The sequence below is a fragment of the Oryctolagus cuniculus genome, chromosome 4 (genome assembly GCF_964237555.1).
Source record: "Oryctolagus cuniculus chromosome 4, mOryCun1.1, whole genome shotgun sequence".
NCBI lineage: Eukaryota > Metazoa > Chordata > Mammalia > Lagomorpha > Leporidae > Oryctolagus > Oryctolagus cuniculus.
Genome location: NC_091435.1, coordinates 138,065,451 through 138,082,139, shown reverse-complemented (window position 1 = coordinate 138,082,139; position 16,689 = coordinate 138,065,451). Strand labels below are relative to the sequence as shown.

The following is a 16,689-nucleotide window of genomic DNA, read 5'->3' as shown; positions in this document are numbered from 1 at the left end:
TTTCTGAACAGAGGGTCATTGCTCTCCACAAGGTGACAGACTCCACAACTTTTCTCCCGCTGGGCTCTGGTGTCTGCTCTCTCCTCTGATCCCTTTGGACCTAGTGGTGGTAACTGTTTGGCTGCTACCAAGTTCCAGATTCCTGCACTGCTCTTTGTAGTTCTTCTACATTGACACTTTTGCAAATAGTCCTCTAATAAATAAAATCTTAAATAACCCAATTTCAAGTTGTCATTTAGAACAGCATTTGCTATTGGATTTTAGCGAATACTTTGAATTATATTTAAATAATATCCTTTTATTCCTTTTTGCTTTGAGTTTTTCTTAGTAATGCTGATGCATGTTATTAAATGCCCTTTCCTCACTGATACTGTCACATGTTTATTGTCCCTTAATTTATCAATGTAATGCATCATGCTGATGATCTCACTTGTATGGAATATTCTGCTTGGTAAGCACTATCATTCTTTGGAAGCATTTATTTCTCAAGGATTTACTGGTGATCTCCTCTGAGACAGGTTCTAGTCAGGTCTTGGGGATACATTAATGAGTAAGATCTCTGATCTTGTGCAACTAACATTATTGGACTCTATTTGTGAGCATTTTATTTCAAACTTTTGCTTTAATAATTACAAATGGGACTGTTTTACCATTTCCCTATTTTGTTGTAGTTCAAGATTTTTATTTTAGCATTATGTCACTTGAAAACAAACAAGATATATTTCATGTTTCTGTGTGTCTTTAGCTTTTTTTTCAGAATTCTCTGCTCTTTATAGCTAGATCTAATTCAACTGGTCAGGATGCCTTTTCCATAGCAGATCTTTAATCACCTCTCCAATCTTGTCTGTGGCATTTAGATTGTTCAATCTTTTAATTTATTCTTGGAGTAATATTTATAATTTACTTCATGGTTAATATTTTTTGCTATTGAGTTGCATGATACATTATGTTAATTATTATGTTATTTGAGGCTATGTCTCCTCATCATTATCAAATCTTTTCTATTTTCTCTTCTCTCTTTTCTCCCTAGTTAAGGTAACAATGACTTCATCTATTCTCACAGTTTTTCTGCACACTAATTTTGGATCTATCCATCTTTCTGGTTTTGTTATTTATTTTTCACTTTATTATAACTAGCATTTGTCTTTATTTACTCCTTCCAGATATCTTTGGATTTATGTTTTTCTTCTTTTTTTGGTTTCTTAGGCTATGTTCTAAATTCATATTCTGTCTTTCTTCTGCAATAATGAAGATACCTAACTCTACAAATCTTCCTCTGAATTTCTTCACTTTTGTTTTGATTTGTACCAGATATTAGTCCAAAGTTACCTCTTAACTTTCTATTTTAGATATTAAATAATTACCCTCTTAATTTCTTTTAATTTTTAATGTATTGAGTTATTTTCATTCTTTGTTTATTTTTCATGGATAGTAATGAGAAATGGTTGCTGGCAAAAACAAAATGTCTACTGTTGCTAAAATCTGTTGATGTTTCCCTTGTGGCTAAATACATGGGAAACTTTTGAAATTTTCCTGGGAAATACAGAAAGCATTTTTTTCCATTGGATAAGGAGAGTTAAAAGTCTGTTATATGCCTCATGCATCAAACTGATTAATTTCTTTTTTAAAAAAGATTTATTTATTTATTTGAGAGTCAGAGTTACACAGAGAGAGGAGAGGCAGAGAGAGAGAGGTCTTCCATCCAATGGTTCACTCCCCAGATGGCCACAACGGCCACAGCTGTGCTGATCCAAAGCCAGGAGCTTCTTCCAGGTCTCCAACATGGGTACAGGGGCCCAAGGACTTGGGCCTTCCTCCACTGCTTTCCCAGACCATAGCAGAGAGCTGGATCAAAAGTGGAGAGGCCGGATCTCAAACTGGCGCCCATATGGGATGCTGGTGCTTCAGGTCAGGGCACTAACCCACTGCGTCACAGTGCCATCCCCAAATTGATTAATTTCTTACTTTATTTCTATCAGCTCTCTCTAATTCTAAAAGAGTTTTATTGAAGGCATCCACACTAAATACATTTTAAACTGATTCTTCTTACATTTCTAAATTTTTAAATTTACACTTTGCTATTATGATTTTGTCACCTGTACTTTTGTGACCACTATATTTTCTCCACCAACTATGTCATTGATCATATAGGATGTGCCCTTATTCTTACTTAGTGCTATGAACCTTAAATTATGTTTTGTTTCATATTGTTATTGTCACTCAATTTTGTGTTATCATGTTCATGGTGTCTCCTGGCCCATCAATTTATTTGCAAACCTTTTGCTTGTTGAAGATTACTTCTTTAGTGTGTTTTTGTAAATTACATATAAGCTGGTTTTGATTGTGAAGCAGTCAGCAGACCGTTTCTTCTTGGAAAAATTCAAAGTATTCTTGTTTATAGCAACTAGCTCAGATGATCAGTTAGACTGTTTTCTAGCATTTATTCCTCAGAAATGTTATTCTTGCTCTATTAGGCTCTTTTTCATCACTATAACGAAATACCTGAGGCAGGCTAACTTCATAAACAGATTCATTGAGTGTACAGTTTTAGAGGCTGAGCACCCAAGACTGAGCAGCCCTATTGATTTAAACATGTGCGAGAGGAAGAGATCACACGACACAACAGTAAGCCTGTGAAGCTGGGGTTCACAATCTCCCCAGTGACCCAGGACCTTCCACCAGGCTCCACCTCTTAAAGATCCACCACCTTCAACATTACCACCCTGGGGGCCAAGCTTCCAACACTTGAACTCTTAGGGGACCATAGCACATTATATTCCAAGCAGCTTTCTTTTACACAGACAGATGAATGACATCTTGGCTGACTATAGGATGCTTGAGCTGCAGTTATATTTTTCTGTAGTCTGAAAATATTACTCCAGTCTCTCTTCCAACATCAAATATTGCAACTGAGAAATCCAGTGGTGGTCTGTTTCTTTTGCACTTCTAATTGGTTTATTTGTGATTGTTGTCTCTGGGATTCTCCTTGAAAAATTGGCTCTTCTTCCCTACAGTTTAATAATTTTGCCTGTATATGGATTTTCTTATCACTCTTTCCAGAAACTGGATAAATTCAGATATACTTAATCTGCAAAGTCAAGTATTTTCTTTAGCCCAGAGAGATTTCACTTCATTTGTTTAATTATTTTCATCCACTTTCTTTTTTCTCTTCTTGGGACAAATATTGTTCGCATATGATGTCTGTTAGACATCATATGTACATTTCTATTGTCTTCATGATTTGCGTTGCATCTTTGTAATAACTTACTTAATATTTTCAGAGTATTCATCTATTTAACCTTCTATTAATTGATATCTTCAATGCAACATCCTCTTCTTTATTTAGTTGTTCACTTGAAAAATCATGACTCTTATCTGCCCTTGGTCTACTTAAGATTTCTTGTAAGGTTGTTCAAACTGTCTCCCAACTACTCAGGAATTTATTCCCTAGGTGCATTATCTGTGTATCTGGCTGATCTTCTGCTTTCAGGCTTCTGGAAAATCTCGATGCATTTTTATTTTTTTGTTCGTTTACTGGAGCTTCAAACTGTTGGACCACCCTCCATCATAGCAGTCCTATAAATGGCAGAAGATCCATCAGTGGTATGGAAGAGGTGGCCTATCCTGCAGGCACCTGAGAGGGCCACCCCATTATCCAGTAACCGAGAAGATCAAGTTCACTCATGCAGGCCCAATGCCAGTCTACTCCCTCTTCTCTCCACCAGGTTTCACAGATTTCTGCTATTCCAGTATGTCCTTCAGGACTCGTACTTTCCCACTTTGCATCTAAGGACTTCTCTGAAGCAGGTATCTAGGTGCTCAAGCCACTCATGGCAGAGAAAGCTTAGTATTTGCTATTTCTACAGGGACTGCACAGCGCTCAAGGCCTCACCAGCACCGAGTTTTGTATAGAAACCAACAGCTCTTGGCCTTAGCAGAATCATATAGATTGCCATAATAAAGGGCAAGAAAGCCCAGTTAAGGTCACTACTTTCCCAGAATCCAGCGCTGACTCTCATGAAATTTTTTAGAGTGATTATAATGTTAAATTTTAAATGATTGTCCCAGGGCAAAGTCACTCACCTCCAAACCTTAGTTTGCTCTTTTGTAAAACAAGGATGTTAGATGGGATGACTCCTCAAGCTGCTTTCTGTAAGAAATATCCTACTACTTTATGACTTTAAATCATTCCTAAAAGCAACGTGCACACATTGTCTGGATCCTTGGTTAAATAAAGCAGCTATAAAAATTTTTATGAGACAATTTGGGAAACATTAACCTAACTAATATTTGATAATATTTAAGAATTATATTAGTTTTCAATTGCAGCCATAACAAATTATCACAAACTTAATGTCTTCTAATAACACAAATTTATTATCTAATAGATCTGTAAGTCAGAATTCCAACATGAGTCTCACTTGGATAAAACCAAGGTGTCTGCAGGCTGCATTTCTCTCTGGGGACTCCAGAGGAGGATCAGTTTCCCTGCTGTTTCTAGCTTTTTTAGAACTCCTTGGCTCCTAGATGCCTTCCTCCATCTTTAAAGCAAGAAACACTACATTTCCTTAGGTCTGTATTCCAAAGCCATGTCTCCCTCTGATCACAGCCCAGAAAGGTTCTCTCTAGCTTTTAGGGACCCACGTGATTGGATTGGGCCCACCTAGATAATACAGGGTAATTTCCACATCTCAAAATCTTTCATTTAGTCACAGCTGTACAGCCCCCTTTGCCGTGTAATATAAAATATTCACAGAGTCGGGTTATTAGGGGGTGGACATATTTGGAGGGCCATTATTTTGCCTACTGCAAAAATTACTGCTAGGACTGGGTATTTAGCCTACCAGTTAAGATTCCTGAGACCCACACCATAGTGCATGGGTTTGACTCCAGGATTTGTCTCTTGACTGTAGCTTCTTTGTCTCCTGACCTGCTAAAAAGTTAGAAGATAAATACACGTGTTTCCATTTATACCATCCCGCTGATCTCTCCTGGTACTCCCCACTGGCCAAACTTAATCAGAAAACAGAGGAAATGGGTCTATGGATGTCTTCCATATAGTCGGAGTCCCACAGACCAGAACTTGTGGGAAAGGAGAGATTTTGATAGGGCACAGAAGCCTAGCAAACACCAAAAAGTATCTTAATAAATTAAAATTAAAATAAGTCAAGAAGGTGATTATTTAATATCTAAATTTGAAAGGAAAGAGGTAACTAGAACAAAACAAATCTAGCCAATGCAGATCCAGGAAGGCAGCAGGAAAGGCTCCGGGAATTAGGTTCCTGCTGCCCATGTGGGAGACTTAGACTGAGTTCCTGATTCTTGGTTTCAGCCCCAACCAGGGATCATTGTAGGCATTTGGGGAGTAAACCAGAAGATGTGAATTTGCACTCTCTCACAGTATCTCGCTCTCTCCCTCCTCCCATCCCTTACCCTCTCCTTCTCCTCTCCCCTCTCCCTCTGTCTCTCAAATAAACAAAAATTTAAATTACTATTAATATTTTAGTGTTATGATGGCATTATAGCTATATTTAAATCTTGTTTAAAAAGAAAATTTTCTTATGGCTGCTTAAGACCAAAGATCCAGGTAATGTCTACATGCCCTTTAGATGTTATAAAGAGTGGTTTAAGGGGCCGGTGCTGTGGCGTAGCAGGTAAAGCCGCAGCCTGCAGAGCCACCTCTGATCCAGCTCTCTGCTATGGCCTGGGAAGGCAGTGGAAGATGACCCAAGTGCTTGGGAATCTGTACCCATGTGGGAGACCCAGAGGAAGCTCCTGGCTCCTGGCTTCAGATGGGTGCAGCTTTGGCCACTTTGGCCAACTGGGGAGTAAACCAGCAGATGGGAAGACCTCTCTCTCTGCCTCTCCTCTCTCTGTATAACTCTGACTTTCAAATAAATAAATACATCTTTTTTTTTTAAAAAAAAGAGTGCTTTAAAATAGTAATATGATAGAATATTTTTTGCTACAAGAATAATTATAACTAGTAATTTTTGAAGAAATGACATAATTAGTAAAGAATCATTATTTCATGTATCCTAATGAAGCTAATAGATTGGACAATAAGAATCAATGGAAGAAATCACGAAAATGTTATGGAAGTACTAACTTACAGTTATGGAGGTACAAGAACAATGACATGACACCACAGAGAGCAAATAGGCACATTTAGAATGTAAGAGTTCCTATAGAATTTCAGTAATTTCCTCAATAATATCATGAAAAGTAAAGATGATAGGGAACACTAAAAGAGATTGCAAATATGTTAGCTACATGTCACTTGTGACTCTTGTTTGGGTTCTGATTTGAAAACACAGGGCAAAAATTGGGGAAATTGAAATGCAGACTTTATATTAGATGTTACTGAAGGATTATGGAAAATGTTTTAGGTTTCATAATGGCTTCACAGTTACATAAGAAAAATATCCATGATTTTAGAGACGTTTACCAGAATATAGGTGTGAAATGACAATGTCTTGTTTTAAAAAAAAATCACTATGTTATACCTATGAAAGTAAATTAAAATGTGTATTTGTATTTTATTTAAAGCAAAATTATAACTTTACACCTATTATTGCCAACTTTATCCAAGCAAACAACAAATTAATGTTGTTGTTCAGGAGAAGATTCAACTAATCAAATACGAACACACATGGAAATCTGTTATTCATAAAAAAACAAGCGAAAAGGTGTATTTCTCACTATGTTATGTTGATGGTAAAAAAGCATCTTCATCATAGTGTGATAAAAATAGCTACAGCATAACAATATAACAATAAATAATAATATATATTACCTTATTTAATCCTTATAAATACCTTTAAAGTAAATCTTACTGTCTGTTTTATAAATATAGAAACTAAGATTTGGGTGAGTCAGATAAAATAAGGTTTTAAACACAGGCCTGTCTCACACCATGGACAACGATTGTGCTTTCTGTTCAATAAACATTTACTTTATACCACGCAAAACTCAACAAGCCCTTTATGTTTTGAAGCTTTTGCCAACACTTTCTTAGATCTATAATTAAATACCACTTACTATTGATAATAAAAAAAGGATCTTATTAGCCATGGTGTGTATTTTGCCTCATTTAATTGGTAAACTCAATTTACACAAACTAGATTTTTTTTTTTTTTTTTTTGGACAGGCAGAGTGGACAGTGAGAGAGAGAGAGAGAGAGAGAGAGAGAGAAGGGTCTTCCTTTTGCTGTTGGCTCACCCTCCGATGGCTGCCATGGCTGGTGCGCTGCGGCCAGCACATCACGCTGATCCGAAGCCAGGAGCCAGGTGCTTCTCCTGGTCTCCCATGTGGGTGCAGGGCCCAAGTACTTGGGCCATCCTCCACTGCACTCCCGGGAAACAGCAGAGAGCTGGACTGGAAGAGGGGCAACCGGGACAGAATCCGGCGCCCCGACCGGGACTAGAACCAAACCGTGTGTGCCGGCACCGCAGGTGGAGGATTAGCCTATTGAGCCGCGGTGCTGGCATACGAATGAGATTTTTAAACTCTAAACTTGATGACAAGAGTTAAGGACCATATTTATTCTATTCATATAAATATTTATTTCTAATGTTGGGTTTACTCAATTTAGGGACATTAAATGCATCAACATACTTTAAAATAAGGCTAACATAATATAAATGTCAAGTTTATTGGATTCGTGATAAGCTATATAAAACTAAACATAATGGGCATTTGAAAAAAACAGCTCTGAGACTGTCAGACTCTAAGAACTTGTTATTTATGGTCTACTTAGGAAAAGAGCACACCTGAGACATCTGGGTAGTAGTTTATTGAACCTTCTTTTCTCAGATCAGAGGCTGCTGTATTTATGGTTTAAATCACACATATATGGTATTTAAATTTTATCTATCTATCTATATATCTATCTACATATATTTGCTTTTCTCTTTGCTTCTGAAGCATGGACATTAACTAGGTTATGGGTTATTATGAAACTAGGGCAAAAAAAATGAGACTGGGAAAAGAGACTTTAGAAAGAAAATTCAACATATAAGTTCAATCTCATAAAAATACATTGCTTGCATTTCACCAAATACCATAATCATTGCAGTGTGTTGTGTATTTTGTCTTTGCATAATTCTTTCTCTCAATTTTAAATTATTGCCGAATTTCGGTTAAGGATGATATTTTTGGCTTACAACAGTTCCATTTCTGTATTGCTCTATTGCCATGCTGTTCAATAAAAATATAATATAAGCCATATGTGTAATTTAAAACTTTCTAATGGTAATATTAAAAAAGTGAAATGAAGCTGGGAAAATTAATTGTAATAGTATATCTTATTTAATTAAATATTAAATTAATATTTCAACATGTAATTAATATAACTTATTAATGAGACATTTTACTTTTTTATATTACATTTGAAATCTTTTTTAAGATTTATTTATTTATTTGAAAGGCAGACTTAAAGAGAAGCAGAGGCAGAAAAAGAGAGAGAAAGAGAGATCTTCCACCTGCTGTTTCACTTCCCAAATAGCTGCAATGGCTGTGGCTGGGCCATTCTGAAGCCAGGAGCTTCTTCTGGGTCTCCCATGTGGGTGCAGGGGCCCACAGACTTGAGCCATCTTCAACTGCTTTTCCAGGCTCATTAGCAGGGAGCTGGATGAGAAGTGGAGCAGCAGGGCACATGGGGGATGTCGGCATCGCAGTAGGCAGCTTTATCCACTACACCACAGTGCCTGCCCGTACGTTTGAAATCTCAGGGCAGGCATTTGGTATAGTTAAAATTCCATTTGAGATGTATTCATTCTCTATTGCTGTGTCTGGGTTCAAGCAGTGGCTCTGCTTTTGATTCTAGCTTCCTCCTAATGAACTACCTGGGAGGCAGCAAATAACAGCTCAAATACTTGGATCATGTTGCCCACAGGGAGATCTAGATTGATTTCCATGCTCCCACTTTTGTGTGACGGAGCCCTGGTTGTTGTGGGCATTTGGATAATGAATCAGTGGATGAAAGACCTTTGTCTCTTTCTTTGTTTCTCTGCCTTTCAAATGAAATGAAAATACAACTTAAAAAATGAAATCTAGGGAATATTCATACTTACATTTCATATCACTTTGGACCAGCCACATTTCAAGTATTCAATAGACTCATGTATCTCACAGCTACCATACTGGACAGAGCAACTATAGAGCAGGCCCTATACAATGTTACTTGAATCAGAACACACTGGATTACTCCTCTGGGGTGGGGGGGTGGAATTGGAGAAGTGTATAAAGTAAGAATTATTTTCTAGTTTTGAATACTAGATTAATACTTTTGGAGTTCAAGATAGTGCAGCTGTATGTGAGTCTCAATGCAGCTGCATCATTTAAAATGAAGACATTTTAATTGAAAAAGGAAAAAGGGAAATTGATGAAGTGAGAAAATGCACAGACCACATGTGCTTGAAGGAGTAGCTTCCCGGAACCTGGGAGGCAATGTCAGTCCAGCAAATACCACAAGGAGTTTCTGGCACCTTCTGAGTGATTATTTAATACTTGTTGTGCTGTGCTATTTTGAATATCTTCCAACCTAAAAAGAAGAAACCCCATACTCTTATAACTGCATCTGTGAGTCTACAAACCATGATTTGATGCTCTCAAGAAAGACTTTAGACTCTGACCACCAGGTGAACAGGGAGAAAGAAATCCTGGCTTCATGGTTGGACAAGAAGAAAAGCATCTCCCTTGTTTCAGATGAATATAACTTTTCCATAGGCCAGAAACCAATACTGCTGCTCAGCTATGTGCTGATTTCCAGCTATATGCTGGGAGCGCCACCTCAAACTGAAGTAGGCAGGCATGCAGGTTAAAACTGTTAGATTAGTGAACTGGAAGACCACGCCTTTGCCACGCCCCTGAGTGGCTGCATTCCCCTACCTGGCCACACCTGGGCGCCCACCAGCCAATCAGGGTAATTAACCACTGAAGCGCCTATTCGCAGTTGCTGAGGCTTTCACGTTCTTGCATTTCATCTCAGCTCTCCCCTCCATCATCCCTTATCACTCCCTTTCTGTGAGCTCTTTGCCGGAACCCCCCATGAACTTCTCTCTTCCTTACCCCACCGTTTCCCACACCCTGTCTCTTTGGGGCCTCTGCTGTTACTTATCTACTCACACTCATCCTTAAGTGCTGCTGATGACCTTAATCAGAAGCAAGATATTCACCGGTGAGGAAAGGAAAAAATAAAATTAATCAGATTTTAGCCAAATCATCTTCGGAGCTAAACTGAAAATTGGCTGAGGAGACTCTGAAACATGCAGGAAGAATTAGATTTAAGCTTGAATGTGTGTCTATAAAAGATAAATATGAATAGATACTAATACCTGGCTAAGATTTAGCTAAGTGGGAAAGAATTAATTTGAAGAAGGCCAAGAAATATCAGACCTGGAGAGCATAGTTTCTCTTTCATAAATTAGTGAGTGCCAATAATTTAGGTGATAAATGAATAATTGTAGAACAAGATTAACTAGGTGTTTTAAGGTTGTTGAAGATCTTAAATTGTACCAATTTAGAAGATAGTGAGTTCAGTATGTTTTTAATATAACAATTAGCTCTAAGTAAAAGAAGAGAACGTAAGTGTTCCTGTTTGTAATAGGCAGCTTGCTGCTATATGAGATCATTTCTAGCATTTGCTAAGTTGGGGTTAGAACCCCAGAATATCTGGGTGGCAGGCTTTGTCTTTTGGTTTCTTTAAAACAAAAGCTTGTTTGAAAATAAAAGCCAATCTCACAGAATAAGAATCATGGAACATTAGAGCTGGAAGGAACATTTCATTTTACAGTTGAAAAGTCAGTTTCTTCATCTGTAAAATAAGGGGTTGGAAGGGATACGATCGACTCTCTTCTACCTTCCTGAATCTATAAAAGCTGGAGAGGTTAAGTGGTCACCCAACGTTGCACAGCTGGTCCGTGCCAGGCTTGGAAAGGTCCTTGGCTTCTGGGATTCTCTCTGTAGAGTGAGCCAGTTTTATACTTTAAACAGTTCAGTCAGCCCAGTTATTTGACACAAGGCAGAAAAATAACAATCTTTCTGAGTTGGATTTATTTTTTCCATTTCCATCAGTTTTTCTGTGTCATGTAAACATAACTTCAGGGATATCACTAGCCACAGAAGGGGCCAAACTTGAACACAAGTCAATTGTGCTTGGAGCTGGCTGCATCACTCAACCGAATGCAATAAATATCCTTCAGCAACCAACTCAGCTTTCAGCCCTGGGGCCAGGGAACAACGGACGTGCTGCTTTGCAACATGCAGATGTGTGCAGAGGTGACCTGAAATGGGACCTGACCCTACAAGGCAGAGTGTGCATAGATGGCAGAAGATCACAGCCCTGACCAGCTGGAAATCACGGGCAGGCTGAAAATACTTTTTCTTAAATCCATGCTTCTGGTGGCTGCCAAGAGCCTTCTGCATTTCTCTGGAGCTATGAGAGAGCAGTGCGTTGTGTATTGACTTATGGCTTAGCTATGTGGAGGAATTATTTCAAGTGGTTTTAAAGCAGCATTTTTTAAATGCGCATTCCTAGTGAGATATATCCAAAGTTTAAAAATAATCATAGTGAAATCTTAATCAGCTTTCAGTTATCATATTTTAGTATTCAATATCATTTATTATACTTTTGAGAATATATATTTGAACAAGAAATTATATTAATGTCATACCATGAAGAAAATTTTGTGGAAGAAAAATGAAAATGCAAATTAAAATTCAAGTCAGTTGAGTAAAATTCTTACAATCCTAAAGCTGAACTTAAAATGCTAATATGAATTTATGATTTAACTTCTCCTTTAAAAATAAGATAAGGTTAGAAACAATGAGTAGTCCAGTAGCAATGAACATCATTAGTGCCAGGTTATGGCTTCTAAATCAATTTCCCTCCTAGAAAGAAACAAGCCTGCTTAAATAAGTGGCTAATGACAAGTAAGGTGCAGAAACATACAAGATAAAGTTGGAACATCCAGTCCTACCACAAAGCAAAATCCTACCTAAGACCACTGGAGTTATGATAAAAAGATACAGGGGTTAATTTGAAGAGGTCCCCATGTCACAAATGGAATATTTTGATCATCAAAAAGACTAATGATAACAATGGATTGAAACCTATCAACTAAATTAAAACCCATGATTCCATAATGAGACTTTTTCTAAAAACTCATTTCCTTGGTCACACGTGGAGTATACTAGGAAACAAACAGAATATTTTGAAAATTAGGACATAGAGGTCGGTGTTGTGGCACAGCAGGTAAAGCCACGGCCTGCAATGTTGGCATCCTATATGGGTGATGGTTTGAGCCCTGGCTGCTCCACTTCCAATCTAGCTCCCTGCTAATGGCTGGGAAAAGCTGCAGAAGATGGCCTGAGTGCTTGGGCCCCTGATCAAATGGTAGACATGGATGAATATCTTGGCTCCTGGCTTTGGTCTGGCTCATTCCTGGCTAATCCAGCCATCTGGAGGTTGAACCAGGGCATGGGAGATCTATCTCTTTCTCTCCCTCCTTCTCTGTAACTCTGACTTTCAAACAAATAAATCTTCTTTATAAAAAAAGAAAATTAGTAAATATAGGGAAAGAATTGACCACTTGCCCTGGTTTCTGTCTGTTTCTTTAAATCATACCATGGAATATTCAATACTTGAACTAAAAAAAGTTAATTCCTTTTTAAGGTGATTATAGGATAATAAATGCAAAAGTTAGGATAGAATTAGTATACCAGTAGTTTGTAACCTTAATAAATACTGGATTAGGCAATAACCATTAGTGCACAAAACCCATTAAGTAGAATGGGGAATTCAAAAAGTAGAGCTTCCCAAACTTAAGTTTCATGTGAATTAGCCAAGAATATTGTTAAATTCCAGCAGTTGATTCACTATGGCTGGGCTTGGGCCCGAGCTCTGCGCTTAGAATAAGTTACCATGGGGTGCTCCTATGCGGGTCAGAGGGCCATCCTAAGAAGAGAAAAGCAGCCTTGGCATTTAAAAGTTGCCCTGGTACTGTCATCTGGGCCGAGTTCTAACAGAACATCAGACACTGTCATTCTGTGACCGTGATGGATCAAAAACAAGACTACAACATATGCGTGTCCAAACACAAATAAATCAACCACACCGCACAAATGACCCAACGTCCCTCACCCTGGCTATTAGGAGGGACTGCTGCTGCTTCACCAATTGTAGCTTTCATATCAGTCTAGTCTTTCCTGCTTCTACATAAGATTTAACTAAAATGCCTAAACATGAAGCCACTTTCGCTTCCTGAAAGCATTTAATTCTGAGCAAATCCCTGATGCTTTGGACCCTCCCTAAATCACCAAACATCAATCTGAGTCCTAAAATAAGTCCTTTGAACACCTGTGAGAGCGCCCATGTAACGCCTCTGAGACCGCCAGTGTTTCCCCATGGTGAATATTGCCTCTGATGGTAACATGTAATAAATCCTCCTTGTTCAACTGCAGCTATGTTCTGGTTGTCTTTGCTGGAGTAGCAGTTCAATAATATGATGGATCAGACTGACAGCTGAGTGACCAATCACTATTTGCCTCCTGTGTGCAATGGAATTCTCACAGCATCACCTTTTACATAATACTGCCAAAAAAGTTGAACCTGAATCTGATCAAGCCTCTAGATGTAACAAACAGTTCACAAGAACTATGAGACATAGAGGAACATTTTAATAAACCATTTTCAATTCAAAATCCAACCATGCTACTTATTTTTTTGAAATAAATACATGGCAAGAAAAACAGAAAACGAAGAGGAAAATTTTAGGTTAAATGAAACTCACCAGTCCTATCAATGAATTGTAACATTAGCCCTTGTTTAGGTTCTGATTTGTACATACTACATAAAGTCATAATGATAGTAAGAATACGATAATTGAGACTATTTGAAGAGTGACTAGATGTTAGATATTGTTAAATAATTGTTGTCTATAATTTTAATATTTACAATGGCAATTGTCATATTTCAAAATACTTAGAAGTAAAATATGATGTTTAGGATTTGCTTTAACATAATCCAGTCATGATGAGAGGGATTGTGTGTGTGTGTGCGGGGGAGGGGGTTAGAGATACAAAGATTAGCCAAATTTCATAATTACCAGAGTTTATATGGTGATCTGTGCTTCTATTCTCCTTATTTTCAATATGCTCGAAAAGTTCATAGTAAACAATTTTTGAAGGTATTTTAAAGCATATAATTCAAAGACCAGATTTGAAAGAAGAAACACTATATGTTGAACAGAGGAATAATTAAGGACTACCACTCAAAATGTTCTTGAGAAAATAAACTATAATGATATTACAGAATCTGTATTATTACTAAATTTGCTTTCTGATCACTTCCTTGAGAACTATCAGTGTTCACCAGTTTCTTTTCCTTTTCCTTTTTTTTTGGTGTCAACTACAAATGAAGAGGAGTAAAGATTTATTATTATGGAGACTCAGGGGACGGTCTCTGCAGAAACATTCAATTTAAATGCTTGATTCTTAAAGAGAAGGAAGCGTATTATTTGAGCAATTACCTGGATCAGTAGCGGACATCAATGAACCAAAAAATAAACAGTCAGTGAAATGAAAGTCTCCATTTTTCAATTGGCCGGCATATATCATGGCTTTCACAAAGCCATACACGATTAACCTGTTGAAGAGAAAAATAAAATCTTCAGACATCAAGATGAATCCTGAGTAAACGCACACCATCACAGCAAACATTCTAACGCGCCTCTGAGTAAGTGGCATACACAAATTACTGCCAACTTAACAACTCATGGCCAGGCTACCCCTGAGTGCACGATAATCACTGGGTTACGAAAGACACTCTCACCAAATGCCACGATTCATTCACCTGGAAGAAGGTCACAGAACATCATATGGTGTGTTTCAATGAAGACAAGATAAATCTCAAGGAGATAAAAAAATAATCTGTCAAATATGGCCCAGCAAATCATGCCCATACATACTGCCACCGGGCTGACATCTCTAAATGAATTGTTTTGCCATTTTCTGCATTTTGTCTGCTGGGGGTGTCTGAAAAGACTTCAAATTTCAAGCCTGTCACTGCCAAGAGAAGGAGATCGGCCATTCACAGGGCACTCAGTCAATCAATCACGTTACAAGAGACGAGTCTCCTACTCCTGGCGCCAGAACACTTTCACACTGGGAGGAGAATCAGTGCTCGGTTACAGCATGCGAAACATCCACAAACTGTTGGGAATAAACACTGAAATGCCTTTGTTTTGATTCTGCAAGGAAGACTATTATTTTTATGGTGTTTATGAAAGGCCTTATAACCTTCCATACCATAGAATGCAAATAGTCTGGGTTGCTGTTTGCCACTCTATAGTCCTAAAATGATATTGAATGACTTAATTGATTAGTTGATCATTGCCAAAATCCTAGTAGAAGACATTCAGATTGATGGACTGGACCACAATATAATCTAAGGATTGTTAAGAGTCCAAGGAAACTACAGGCAATCACACTAATAGGTGGATATTTAAACACTCACATGCATTTAATGATAGTTTTTTGAATAATGTTCTGAGGTTGTGAACATGGTTAAAAGGTTAATAATTAGAAATTAGAAATTCCACTTTCAACAGCAATGCAGATTTTCAAATTCTGTTGAGAAAATACTTCCATGAAAGAATACTTCATATACAACTGTGTTTAAATCCAGGCTCTGAGGCCGGCGCCGTGGCTCACTAGGTTAATCCTCCGCCTGCGGCGCTGGCATCCTATATGGGTGCCGGGTTCTAGTCCTGGTTGCTCCTCTTCCAGTCCAGCTCTCTGCTGTTGCCCAGCAGGGCAGTGAAGGATGGCCCAGGTGCTTGGGCCCCTGCACCAACATGAGAGACCAGGAAGAAGCACCTGGCTCCTGGCTTCGGATCGGCGCAGCACCGGCCATGGTGGCCATTTGGAGAGTGAACCAAAGGAAGGAAGACCTTTCTCTCTGTCTCTCTCTCATTATCTATAACTCTACCTGTCAAATAAATTAAATAAATAAATAAATAATCCAGGCTATATGGCTATATGGTTTTAGGGTATTTCTGAAACTTTCTAACTTTCAATATCCTTATTTATATGGTAGAGATAACAATAATTGCCTAAAGATTATTGTAAGGATTAACTGAGCTAATAACATTTTGTGTCACATTGTAAATCTCATCACATAGTAAATTCTCAGCAGGTTCATTATTACTGCTAACAATGATCAAAACAGCAAAAAACATTTGCTTACAATTTCTACTTTTTTCATATGTTTTAACTCATTCAATCAACACATTGATCCTGTATGGCACTATTATTTGAATTTTACAGATGAGAAAACTGATTCCAGGCTCTGGAACCAGTAGAGACTTTATGATCTATGGCTACTTTTCTGAATTCTATAACCATGAGTTAGTTTTACAAGCTAGGAATGCACAGCCCAGAATTAAAATGATTTGCTCCGTATTGTGTAGAAACTATTAAAATAGATAAGGCTTGGCAAGATGCAAGGAAACTCAAAAGCTTTTATATCATGGTTGTAAATGAACTTAAAGTTCTATGGGAGCCAATTTGACAATTTATTTTAAAATTATTAATTTTGAAAGTATTCTATAGCTTAGTAAATGGTTTACTACTAACTTATACCTTAATCAAATATGTACCAAAAGATGTGTATTCAGGTTATTTCAC

General features: G+C 37.7%; 1 protein-coding gene across 1 annotated transcript in view; it reads right to left on the bottom strand.

Annotated features, from left to right (window-relative positions):
- The window catches only part of SLC9A9 (solute carrier family 9 member A9), a 612,515-nt gene that overhangs the window by 448,333 nt on the left and 147,493 nt on the right, over nt 1-16,689 (bottom strand). Inside the window, exon 5 of the mRNA XM_002716580.5 lies at nt 14,532-14,647. Within this exon, the coding sequence (XP_002716626.2) occupies nt 14,532-14,647 (116 nt within the window). The remainder of the gene's footprint in view (nt 1-14,531; nt 14,648-16,689) is intronic.